Below are 13,674 nucleotides of genomic sequence, written 5' to 3'. Positions count from 1 at the left end.
TAAAAGAAGGCAATCATATTGTTCTCATTTTTAGATGAAGAAAGTGAGTATTGGTTATATAAATTGGCTTAGAGAAGTTAAGAACGGGAGGGCCATTCCCTGGAAAAATCATCACATGTTTCACAAATATTATAGTGGCAGGTTGCCTGGGTAGCTCAGTGGGTTGAGTGTCTGACTTTGGCTCAGGTCATGATCTCTCAGTACGCGAGTTCGAGCCCCACGTCAGGCTCTGTGCTGACAGCTCAGAGCCTGGAGCCTGCTTCAGATTCTCTGTCTTCCTCTCTCTGCCCCTCACCCGCTCACACTCTTTCTCTCTCTCTCTCTCTCAAAAATAAACATTTAAAAAATAATTAAAAACCTAAATATTATAGTGAAAGAATATAGTCTAGAATAACTTTTTTAAGAAACTTCTTATCAGTTTATCTGATTGCTAAGATAATCAGTGTAGCTGGTTTTGCACACTGCACAATTAAACCTGCACATTTGGCTCATGTTGCACTGAAGTCATTGGGAGTGAAAAGAAAAGTCTCCTTGACTTTAGGAACTTAGTTCTAAAAGTCCTGAAAATGTTCTTAACATTGTTATAGACCAAGAAGCGGTAAACTGAATAGGGGATAGAGGTTCACTGTACATAGTGTTAGGGGTGGGATGGGGAAGAGGAGGTGGGAGATGCTTTAAATGGATATGCACCTATAATACTTGCATATTGAAAACAAAATACACATACACATGTGGAATTTTGCGCCACAAGCTGGTATGAAATATAAATAGTTGAGCTGTGTTAATTGAGGAAACATATTACATGTTTCAGGTAAACATTGTTATTTAATATCAGTGGTGGCAGCAATGCAGAATAGGGTGCCTTGTCCCAGTGCAGTGATATCCAGTGGTCTATCTGGATCTACTCTCAGCTGCTGCACCAATGGTATCTTCCTATATTTACTTCTCTCTGTAAGCTACTCTTCATTGGGTAAACTGGTGACATCAATTTGTGTTCATGGTCAGAATGATGTATGTTAAAGTGGAGTCTCCAAACAAGGTGCTATGCATCTAGGTAGGAATTTTCTTGCCTCTATAGCTTTAATTTCACAAAGTAAGATGATGAAGCTTTCACCATTTACTTCTAAGACATACTACTATAGGTTACAGAAACAGTAGTATTGAAGCAAACCAGGAAATTTGTTAGAATAAAATGAGAAAGTTTAAACAGGGCTTCTAAAACATATTCATTGTACTCGATGGAGAATGTGTATTTCCAAAACTTCCGTCATTAGAATTGATGTTAACATGACCCAAGGAGCCCATTTTGTCACATGCCACTTCCCCCTGTGTTAATAAGAATTCTTTTCCTTCTTACTGTGGCAGGAAGATGGCTCTCCAAAGTATATTCTGTTCTTCTCAGAACGAGATCTTTTCTCTAACACATTTTAAGTAATTCTGCATAGGAACAGCAAATCCAATACATGCAAACTTTTAAGAAATTAGAGCGGAGACTTGAATACTGGAGATACAGATCCTATGACTTTTAAGATACAAATTAGAAGGCATTGAACTTTTCGGTAGATTTAAGAACCAAAATAATTCTTCCTTATTTTTTATTTCTTTCCTGTCCCATTTATTGCTTTCCCTTGTATTTATTTCTTTAGCACCCTATTACACATATAATCATAACCTATGCTTGATACATGTTTGTGCATCTTGCCTACAACCAGTCATTGAGTAACTACAGTGCAAAATCTAACCAATGTGATATTGTAATATATGAATCAAAAATGTCCCCTTGTCCTAAAAAAGTGAAAGTCTGGCAAATGTTTAGCTACAGAAAATGGAACATCCGTAAGGAAAAGAATGACTCAGAAGCCTTGAAGAGGGATCTGTATGGATGAGGTGTGTGCTGAGAAACCCAGTATAGCCTTTTATGTCATCATTCAGAGTCTGTGCTCCATGGAGGTACTCAGACTAGCAGGTAGTTTGAAAGAGGTGAAGATGGGAATAGACAAATATTAACAAGGGTTTTGCAATATCTTTCTGGTGTCATTTGTGAAGTTCTGTCATTCCCAAGACTACTAAAAGATGTGAATGATAGCCCTTATTTATATATTTCCATTTCTAGAAATTTATGTCCACAGTTACTCTAGGCTTGAAGGCATCTCTTACAGATTGAAAAACTGGCTCATCATTTATTTTATTACTCATTTATTTATTTGCCTAATGTGAGTCATGTATCAACTCATTTACTGCAAAGCACCACTCTGTGAAGAAGATATTCTCTCCTATTTATAGACAAGACTGTGAGATTATGAATAGTACATGATTTCAGGGAGATTCCACTGAAGGTTCTCTGGTTTCTCTGATTATACTTCTCTGTGCTGCTATTCAGAAAGACACTGGGAATCCCAGAAGACAGAGTGGCTTATGGATCTACTTCCCAGGTATCTAGCCCCAATCATGACATTCTGAGAATTTACACAGTAGACTGGATCCTAATATTTCAGTCGTTACTCCAGGTTTGTTTTCTTAACCCATTCTGTTTTTCTTTGAAATGATTTTCTGTTAACTGACTTAAGGAAAGAGCCTATAGTAGAGTTTCGTGTTTAAGTATTGCCCTTTATTGCTGCTGTTGTAGCTGTATGACAGAGTGGAATGAGAGGGAGGGGAGGGGAGGATGCGAGGCAACGCAGTGGATGGTGGCAGCTTAGAGGACTGGAGGAAAGCAAGGTGAGCCTTTGCAGCTAGAGATGCAGTGCTGTGGCTCTCGTGTGTGTGCTTGGGGTGGGGGTGGATGGTGGACTGAGTGTCTTCTGAGAACATTCCTAAACATGGCATGCTTTCAGTTTTTAAATGTAATCTTTAGTTGTGGAATAAGTCTTAAAAATATGTTAAAATGCAATCAGTTTTAACTATGGTTAAGAACGATCATGTTACTCAACAATAATACAAAATTGAATGTGTCCACTAAATCTGTGGACCCGCAGTGGTGACTTCACGAGACAGAGATTTTGGTCAGAAAAGTTGGTGGAAAAATAAACATCTGAAATGGTGCCAGACGTGCAGGTTTCGTTCCCCATTCCCCCACACTTGCTTTTCCTTCTCAGCTTTATTTTTAATCACTCAAACTGGCATCTTCTATGTTTCCTTCTACGGATAGGAAAATCCAGATGAACTTGTTGAGGGACAGAGAACCAAGGAGTGAAATGGATGCTACCTTGGGCCTGAGAGGGGACTAGGGAATCATCAGGAGAAACTTATTATCATGTCCAGATAAGTAATGATAAGATTACAGATTTTTAAATAATAGATTTACTGAGCAATTATCATGTGTCAGGAATGGTAGTAAGTGCTTTATATGCAGTACCTCATTTAAAACTCACAAAACCCATTATAATTCCCAATTTACAGATTAAGTAACAAAGACCCAGATAGACTAATAGCATGAGTAAGTCACATCTATGTAAATGGTGAAATTAAGGCAGTCAGGCAGTCTGAGGCAGTCAGACTGGGACCCGTGTTCTTTACGATGAGATTATTATTTTTTTAAGTTTTTTCATTTATTTTGAGACAGCATGAGCAGGGGAGGGGCAGAGAGAGAGGGAGAGAGAGAATCCCAGGCAGGCTCTGTGTCATCAGCAGGTAGAGCCTGATGTGGGGCTTGATCTCACGAACAGCAAGATTATGACCTGAGCCTAGATCAAGAGTCAGATGCTTAACCGACTGAGCCACCCAGGTGCCCCACGATGAGATTATTAATGCATATGGAGCCTATGGTCTGGGACTCTCCTGGTAGTCTTAATGTAAACAACCAGAAACTCAGGCCATGCCCTTAACAGAGCAGAAAAAAGTTTGCTAGAATATAAAGGTGGATTAAAAACCTATCAGGAGGTCTATAAAGAAGATGGGAGATGGAGAATTCTTATTCCCTGGCTTTCCAGCGAGGTCTAACTCCTTGTCATCTGATTTAATAAATCATATTTCTTTAGATATATTTCAATATATGGAATTATATATATTATAATACTATATACTATAAAATACTATATGTTATATAATATATAATAGTATATATTATATTAGGATGTATATATACACACATATGTATGTATATATATGTATATATATACACACACATATACACACACACGTATATATAGGCATTTGTAAGATGTTAAATCAGTGTGTTCTAAAATAAGAAAAATAATCACAATTTTGGGTTCAGAAAATTGAGTGCAAAGGTGGCATTCAATGATGTCACTATCATACAAATGATAGTAGAGTCTTGATCCCTGATACTTAGTGGGCAGCACACACGTATTGACAAAGTATGCCATGCTTATCATCTACTCTAGTCCTCTCAAGAATCCTATTATCCAGTATTAATATCACCCCTACTTTATATATGAATAAGGTAAGCCCTTCCTGTAGCTGGTGCACACATAGACTTCAGAGTGAATCAAACATGAATATTCATTCTGGTTCTGCTGTTCACTAGTTATGTTGCTTAAAATGTCCTCTAAGGGTTTCATTTTTCCCTTCTTCATTCTATAAGAAACCAAAGAGAAGGGACACCTGAGTGGCTCCATAGGTTAAGCATCCAACTCTTGATTTCAGCTCAGGTCATGATCTCATGGTTCGTGAGTTTGAGTCCCATGTTGGTCTCTGTGCTGACCATACGCAACATACTGGGATTCTCTCTCTCTTCTCTGTTTGCTCCTCCCCTGCACTTGCTGGCTGTGCTCTCTCTCTCTCTCTCTCTCTCAAACAAACAAACAAACAAACAAACAAACAAAAAGAAACTGAAGATTAGAGGACAGAAGAAGGAAGGAGCATCTAGCACTGTGCTTGGTCCACATTTGGTGTTTAATGCATGCTTGTTGACTATGTTGAATCAGGACTTCTAGGATGTTTAGCAATTCTTGGGAGCCTTTATCATAAAGTCAACCAGGCAGATGTGTGAAATATCTACATAGGCAGCAAGGGGCATCTTTAAATAGTTGAGGTAGACTTTAAACTGAATTTAAACAAAGTCATTTTTTCCCCCATCAAGTTCCTCCCATTGTGTAATCTTGTAATATTATGACATTCTCACCTGTGATCGTACTAAAGGGCTGTATTTATAGCCTATTTTATAAATTCTTATGACTCACCCCATAAAGTCTGTCATGAACTGGAACTTTAAAAAATGAGAAAAATATCTCTGCCTCTGTTAGAGTTAAGAAACTTAAATGACACCCAAAAGTTTTTCCAGTTTTATGCTATTTATAAACTGCTAAGAAAGGGGCGTTCTCTACCACCTTCTAAGTAGGAAAGTTTATTAAATTTTTGTGCAATCAGACATGGTGATTACGGTGAGGAGGATGATGATAATGATAAACATATCTCTAGCACTTTTAGAACATATCTTTAGAGACTGATTGATGCTTTATTTTTAGTCTGCAACCATATTTGACCAGTGAAAAAAATCAAGGCTCAGTGAAGATGAATTATCCTAGAAACAGCAATACATAAATAATAGAGACAGAATAGCCATCTTCTCATTGCACCCTCATTGGTGGAGAACAGAGAGAGATCCTGTGTCTACTCTGTTTTGTATAAAGTCATTAATCCCATCAGACCTAATCTAACCCTATTTACCCCTCAATGTCCTCATTTCCAAATGCTATCATATTGGGAGTTAGGATGTTAACCTCTGAATTTGGGGGCAGCACAAACATTCAGTCTACAACACCCTCTTTTCAGTCTCCATTCCATCCTGTTTTAGTTTATTTCACTCTTTATTTATGGGTTAATTTTTCTAACTATGTCTTATGTTCCTTAAGACTTTTATCTTATTGAATTCAACATTCTATAACCAAAACACAGATCTTGGTGTATAAAGAGGATAGCAATAAATGTTGTAAAAATCATAATTACTATATTATCTTGATGCCTAGTATCCCTTAGAAGCAGTTGGTTCTAGATACAAAATACCTTAGCGGCACCTGCATGGTTGAGTCGGTTAAGCTTACAGCTCTTGATCTTGGCTCAGGTCATGATCTCACAGTTCATGGGTTCAAGCCTCACATCGGGATCTGCACTGAGAGCACGGGGCCTGCTTGGGATTCTGTCTCTTCCTCTCTCTATCCCTCTGCCACTCATTCTCTTTCTCTCTCTCAAAATAAATAAACTTTAAACATAATACCTTAATAATGTCTTCTCTGAAGGAGTTTTCTCAAAAGAGGAGCTACTGGGGCGCCTGGGTGGCTCAGTCGGTTGAGCGTCCGACTTCAGCTCAGGTCACGATCTCACGGTTCGTGAGTTCGAGCCCTGCGTCGGGCTCTGGGCTGATGGCTCAGAGGCTGGAGCCTGCTTCCGATTCTGTGTCTCCCTCTCTCTCTGCCCCTCCCCCATTCATGCTCTGTCTCTCTCTGTCTCAAAAATAAATAAACATTAAAAAAAAATATTAAAAAAAAAAAAGAGGAGCTACTAACCTGTGCATTTAAAATTGTGAATTTTGGAGACTCGAGTGTTATAAAGCTGCTGAAATATCTTTTCTGACTCAAAAATGATTACTAGATAATCAGCCACCATCTTATTTCTATGGAAAGAAACTAACAGGAATCCTAAATATACACTTTACTTGTCAAGAAAACAAAACAACCCAACAGCAACAATAATAATAACACATACATGTTGTCTAGTGAAATATGGGTTTAACATAAATACACATTTCCTTTGAACTGCCGTAAATGACATGCTGCCTAGCACCATCCTGATTTGGGCTTGAGTTTATTGTTTTATGTGATATTTTGTGGCAACTGCTAATTATCATAAGCTGTCCAATAAATGTGATGGATTGTGCAATTAACTCTTCATCAGCATCCGTTTTTGAAGATGCTACCTATTGAAACTGATGGCAGTTTATGACCTCCATGTTGCATAGGTAGCTAATTACTCCTTGGACAATAATTATTAAGTTTCTTGTGCCTCATTCAGTCATTTTATTTTACAAATTATGATGCCACCGAGTTTCCCAATCCATTTGACTTCACAACTATGACTCTCACAGGATTACTAAAGGTCTGCTGTGGAATATATGGATCATATAAACATTGAAGTGATTACAGATGTATCTCTTTTGTAGGTTTTCCATCGACCGGCACACTGACCTGGAGAGACAATTCAACATTAATGCGGATGACGGAAAAATAACGCTGGCAACACCACTTGACAGAGAATTAAGTGTATGGCACAACATAACAATCATTGCTACCGAAATTAGTAAGTGCCTGGGTTTAATTTCTTCCTTGTGTGACTGGGTTCAATTTATGCCTAGTGATCACATGACAAACGGTCCCTGTTTGCATCAGGTATTTTGGCATTGGAACTTATATTATTGCTCCCAAGGAGCCTTTGAATGAATTGTCTCAACAAGAAATAACTTGCCCAGTGGTAAATTACCAAAGGTTGCAATATATATGGGAAGGAAATACTCTCATATCCAAATATTCTTATATATCTATTATTCAGCCACTAAATAATGATTTGCATATTAAAATATGGAGAAAGAGTGTGAAAGGGTAGGTAAAAAATAGAACTCAAGTATTGCACACTATAATTTAAATAAATGGACCGAACATATATACTATTATTCACATATTTAAACCACACACATACATATTCACATATGCAGACAAAATATAGACGGAAACTTCATACTGTCAATGCATATTATTTTGGAGTGATAAAATTATAGATGATATTTGTTTTTTTTAAGAGTTTAATGTATCTTACTTGGTACCATAGATTATTTAAAACTGTAACTTCAATATAATTGTTTTCATAAATTACATGTGAAAATGTAAGCTTTTTTTTTTTTTTAGAGGATGTTCCAGGGTTGTTAAAATAACATGTTAGTCTTTCAGTCAGTTTTTAGTGAGCACAGCTTCTTTGATTGCACATACTGCCGCTATTACTGGGTCTCTAAGCAGCAGCTCTCTGGTGGAATTTTGTGCTACACTGTCTCAGAGAATTTGCACTCTGCCTCACCAATTTTTATTACACAAAAATATGCAAAAGAACATAATATTCATCTTATTTCCAAACAAAATACCTTTTGCATATTATCTGATGTCCTTCTTTCGATCAAGGACCTGATAAGGCCTTTACAGTTCACACAGATTCAAGGGAGACAAATTCTTGAATGAGTTGGGAATCTGGGTAAGGAAATAAAAATCAACATTAAGAAAAATTCCTGGGCGTACATACAATATAGAGTTTATAGATGACAGTTAATGGATGTGGGACCTAAAATCTTCTCTGTACTCTCTCTAAAATTTCCTCTATGGTTTCTTGTGAAGACAGGGCAAACATCTCTGAGACACACGATTAATTTGTTTGTGCAAATGAGCCATCCATGACATCAGGATGGCACCACTTTTCCTTGTTCTGGGTTATGGGGGAAATGTTCCCCACGGAACTTTGTTAAAAGACAAACAGAACAAAAGTAAACCAACAATAACACTGTGTGGAAAAAGTGAAGATGTAAGAGTGCGGCGTATCTGTTTTTTTTATAGCCTCCTTGAATGCAAGCAGAGGACATGCAGTCAGGTTGATACGTAACTTCAGCCCTACCAAGTGGAGGGTTCTGGAGAGAGCATAAACTCTGGAAACTCTGGTGTTTTACTGGCTAAGGAGTAGTATTCTCTTCCTCAGTGTGCTATTCTGGTAGCAGTTACCCTTCGCTAACATTAAGGGATAAAGCAAACCAAGGATACTACTTGGTAACTGGTTCATCAGAAATGTTAACCCCATCTACACCTGGGTGGCCCAGTTGGTTAAGCCTCTGACTTCAGCTCAGGTCATGATCTCATGGTTCATGGGTTCGAGCCCCGCCTCGGGCTTTGTGCTGACAGCTCGGAGCCTGGAGCCTGCTTCAGATTCTTTCTCCCTCTCTGCCCCTACCTGGCTGGCTCTCTCTCTCTCTCTCTCTCTCTCTCTCTCTCTTAAAAGTAAATAAACATTAAAAAAAATAAATAAATGTTAACCCCATCTAGAGAAAGAAGTACAAACATGAAATTTTCATAATTTACAATGTTGAAGCCACATTATTACCTTAAGCCTCAGAGAAAAACTGTATACAGTTTATATTGCTTTAGGGCTTTATAAAAATTCTCTAAAGGATCACAGTTTTCTTTATGCAGGCAGTAATTACTTTTTAAAGAACCTTCTCATATTGAATACAACCAAGTTGAGTTAGCCTTAATTCGTGACACTTTTTTTTTTTTATGAGATGGATGCCTTTACTTAATATTCATCAAGGAGGTCCTAATTATAAGGATCTATGTTACTCATTCTAAGGAGTAAAAATAAACGAATATACAGAGCGGGTAGTTAAGAAACATTTCAGGGACAATCACGAAACAAAAGACTCGTTTGCAAGGAATTACAGACAAGTAAGAAGACAGACACAAAAGCAGTTGCTGCAAGGAAATAAGCTGTTAACTCTAGGGTGACCAAGTCTGAGATGGCATTAATTTGTTCATTTACTCAATAACTATTTATTGAGTCTATCCTACTTGCCAACCACTCTACTGGTGGCTGGGGATATAGCAGTCAGCAAAAGAGACAAAATCCCTAGTGATCTTGGGGTTTTCCTTCTCGTGGCTCCTCGAAGCACCTGGATATGAAAGGGTAAGTTGAAATCTGCTGAGATATCCATACAGAAAGACTGAGGGGTAAGGAAGAAGATGGTGAGTGTTGGGAATTACAAGCAGTTCCCTGTTGATGGTGTGGAAAAGTGCAATGATGGAACTCCTTTAATGAACATATGATTATATTAAAAAAGGGATCATGATAAATATGAAAAAGAATAAGTTGTTATGTGTACCAGTAAGATAATTAGTTAAGATCATTTTTAAAGCAATATAGTTTATTTTTTAATAAATACAGTATACTCTAATTACAAAAGTATATCAAAGTTTAGACCAGATAAAACTTTCTTCATGGCTTGAGATAAACCACTCAAACATGTCCCAGATTCAGGTTTACAGTTGGTTCCATGTAGGGAACAAATACAGAATGGCTGTGCCCGTATAAAGACCATTGCCTTGTCTGTGAACATTATACAATTTAAAATATATAACCCCAACTTACATCACTCTATTGAAATAATGAGAGATATCACTCTCTTTTACTTAATTAAATCTTACCTGGAGATTGAAAACTAAACAAACTACATAGGCATATTTTGACCTATAAGGAAGTTTAATTCAGGAGGTCAAACATCTCAAGAAATGTGAAACTGTTAACTTAGATATCAGTCTGCTTTTCTTGGAATGTTTGCCTGTAACCTTCTTAGCACCAGCAAGAAAGAAAGTACAAAGAGAACTTTAATTTTGGCTGAAAGATAAAAGCTGAGATGGGCATAAATTTAGGAACTTTAAAGTACAATTAAGCCTTTTATTTCCTAAAACATAAAAAGAAGTATAAATAATAAGATCACAGAAGGCTTCAGAAAAATTAGAATTACATGAAAATGGCTTAAAAACTTGTTTGACTTGGTTTTATTACTTAGCCCATCATGTAATGTTTATCTTCCGAAGCCACAGACCATGTCTTGGGGAAAAAAAAGAAAATTAGAGATTTATTGTATTTGGATGAGTTGAAGATTAAAACCACCCAGAAAAACAGAACCTTAAAAGTTGAGGTTTTAATAAAGATAAAGAAATACTCTTTCCAGGGAGAACAATTTAAAATTATTCTCAGAATGCCATCTCATCAAAGATTTAAACAAATGAAATTAAGCTAAAAAAAAAAAAAATGGATCTTAGGGAAGTCCTTCTCTTATCTCTTAATGAGAATGGAGATGTTGTCCTTTATCCTCTGTCAGATTCACTTAACCAAGGCTGAGATGCTTCATTGTGTATAGTACACAAGTATTTCTGTGGTGATAGATCTAGCTTGCCATCACAATCAACAGGCACCTCTCATCACACAAGCTGGCAGTTAGATGCCCATGTGCTAACAAGAGATTAGACTGGTAGAGCGTGTTTCTGCTACTAGCAATGCCATCATCTGCAACTATAGCGCACGGCTGCTATTTACCACAGTGGTGAAGGTTTAAGGTAAATTTAGCTGACTAATTAAACACTGAAAAAGTATTAGGTAAGCCCTATCATGCATTAAATTCTCACAGCACTCTGAGAAAGTAGGTACTGTTAATATAATTGAGCCCTGAACCACACAGCTTTGTACTGCACAGGTCCACTTAGATGCAGATTTTTTTTCCAGTAAATACACTTACAGTACTGTAAATGTATTTTGTCTTCCTTATTTTCTTAATAACATTTTCTTTTCTCTAGCTTACTTTAACGTAAGACTACGGTATATAATACATATAACATAGTAACTACATGTTAATAAACTGTTTATGTTATCAGTAAGACCTCTGGTCAATAGTAGGCTAAATTAATATAGCCTATAGTATATAAATATAATTAAGTTTTTGGAGAGTCAAAAGTTATACACGGAGTTTCAACTGTGCAGATTTGGGGGATTGTTGGCACCCCAAACCCCAGAATTGTTTAAGGGTCATCTGTATGCATTTTTCAGACAAGGAAACTCAACACAGTTAAGTAACTTACCCAAAATTTCATAGAGGTCAAGGGTTGGGGTATGAAGGCGAGAATGGTGCCCATGCCATTCAACTGCAGATGATATGTTCTTAGGTGCCTTCCATGGAAGAAACCTCTGTTAAATCTTCCTTCATCGTCCGGCTTAAATTGAGCTTCTGACATTGCCTAGCATTTGCCAAAGCAAGTGAGTGAAGTATTTCCTCTCGGCCAAGCAGAAGGGTGCCCAGACAGGGGTTCAGTGGAGGAAAGAACAAGATCAGGTCCTGCTCTTGTAGCGCTTCTAAGCGAAGGTAGGAGTATTGTCTAACGCACAAAGCAGAGCTCTGAGACTGTTCGGACTGCAAGTGTATAACCATTTTACAGATGAGGAAACTGAGGAAGGCACACAATTGTACATTTTAGGGGACAGTGTTTTTCAATGAAGACCACATGGTACTCAACTGACCCGAATCACCTACATGAAAGAGCCCTGGTGTCTGGCCGGGACTCTAAAAATGCCTTGAATGAAGGCACAGAAAGCTGAGGTGTTCCCTTGTTTGTTTCTGTCTTTGTTGTCATTCATCTGGTGACTAGGTGATACTTCCCTGAGCTGTGATTTGGCCTAAGGCCCATCAGATGATGCACGCAGGGGGTTCCTCTGGGTTGGACAGAATGCTAAGATCTGCCTACGAGGACAGTGTGATTAACAACACAGCTGTAGGAGACATAAAGGACATTGGGGGACAGCGGGGGAATCCACTTGCATAGAATAGTCTCTGCAGAGGCATTTCAGAGGCACTGAATGACGGTTTTAGAGCAGAGAAACTGGTTGTGTGAGGTGGTTAAGTAGGGAAACCCGCTGACCCTGGGTGCCTGGGTGCTGGCAGTTGGCATTTACAGAAGCACACTACTATTGGTTACCTGAAAGTATTTTAAAGCAGGAAGCATATAATTGCCCATTAAATTAATCTCTTTGAGTTAGTGATAATGCATTGCTCTGGCCCACTACCGTGGGCTGCACACAATATTGCAAATGAAGCTTTTCACTAATGACGGCTAAATCTCCCAGGGAAAACACTAGTTTGATAGCACTTAAGAAATGTTTCTTCCTGGCATAGGGCCCAATTGCCAGAATAATTGCTTTGTCCAACCCAGGATACTTAGGAAAAATATATCTTTGTAGCTCATGGTGCAGAGAAATCTTGAGTCCTGGTGCTGGCTGTGTCTTGGCCATATAACCTTGGGCAAACTCTTTCTCCTTGTCCATTCTCAGTGTTTTCATCTGTGGAATGGGAGTCATAATTGTCTCTTGCAATCTTGGGTGTAGTGAGAATTGAATTAAAAGTGATAGTACTGTACCTCTTAGCTCAAAATCCATCTACAGCCTCTAGAAATTAATAAATTATATACAATATTGCTAATATAGTTGTAATCCTGGGCTTTGAATCACAGCTTAATTTAAAACTATGTATTAGGTTTCTATTGTGTGTTACTCTATCTCCTCCCTGCAGCAACAGAATTGGTAGTCATGGTCTGCGTATTACCGCTAGGTGTGGTTATGTTTCTTCATCGCACAACTGATAGGATAAGTTTGTTCACTGACCTTTATCTTGTCCTTGGTTCAGGCACGGTAGACTGGCCAGTGGCTAAGGGAAGGTACTCACAAGAAAGCAGGCACATTTTTGCAGAGCCTGCTTGAACTAAAGACTTCAAATTTTATATCAAGGTCCTGTTCAATATATATCATCTCTTTCTTTTTTCCCTGTGGCATAATAGAAACTAGAGTTTCATTGAGATCAATGCCATTCCCTAGTGTAGGATTAGATGGAAGCAGATGAAGGGATGCCATATTTTTCAGTTAGATAACTCTCACAGAAGGGAAAGGGTGCTGGAACCTGAGGTGGACAGTGAAATTCACATGCACGGGTGGTTAAAGAGCTCCCAAATATCAGGGAGGCCATAACAATATAACCATCTGAGAATATAGTCCCCTGACCTCAGACAAGCATACAGGTGCTGTAAGGTGAAGATCACCATTATTGTTAACAACAAGATTGATAATGAAGGGATTTGGGAAATAACATAT

General features: G+C 38.0%; 1 protein-coding gene across 1 annotated transcript in view; it reads left to right on the top strand.

Moving 5' to 3' along the window:
* The window catches only part of CDH8 (cadherin 8), a 358,755-nt gene that overhangs the window by 212,908 nt on the left and 132,173 nt on the right, over positions 1–13,674 (top strand). The window contains exon 8 of the mRNA XM_049622651.1: positions 7,118–7,254. Within this exon, the coding sequence (XP_049478608.1) occupies positions 7,118–7,254 (137 nt within the window). The remainder of the gene's footprint in view (positions 1–7,117; positions 7,255–13,674) is intronic.

Source organism: Panthera uncia, assembly GCF_023721935.1.
Source record: "Panthera uncia isolate 11264 chromosome E2 unlocalized genomic scaffold, Puncia_PCG_1.0 HiC_scaffold_20, whole genome shotgun sequence".
Taxonomy (NCBI): domain Eukaryota; kingdom Metazoa; phylum Chordata; class Mammalia; order Carnivora; family Felidae; genus Panthera; species Panthera uncia.
Note: the sequence above shows the minus strand (reverse complement) of the source record. Positions and strands in the feature narration are given on the sequence as shown.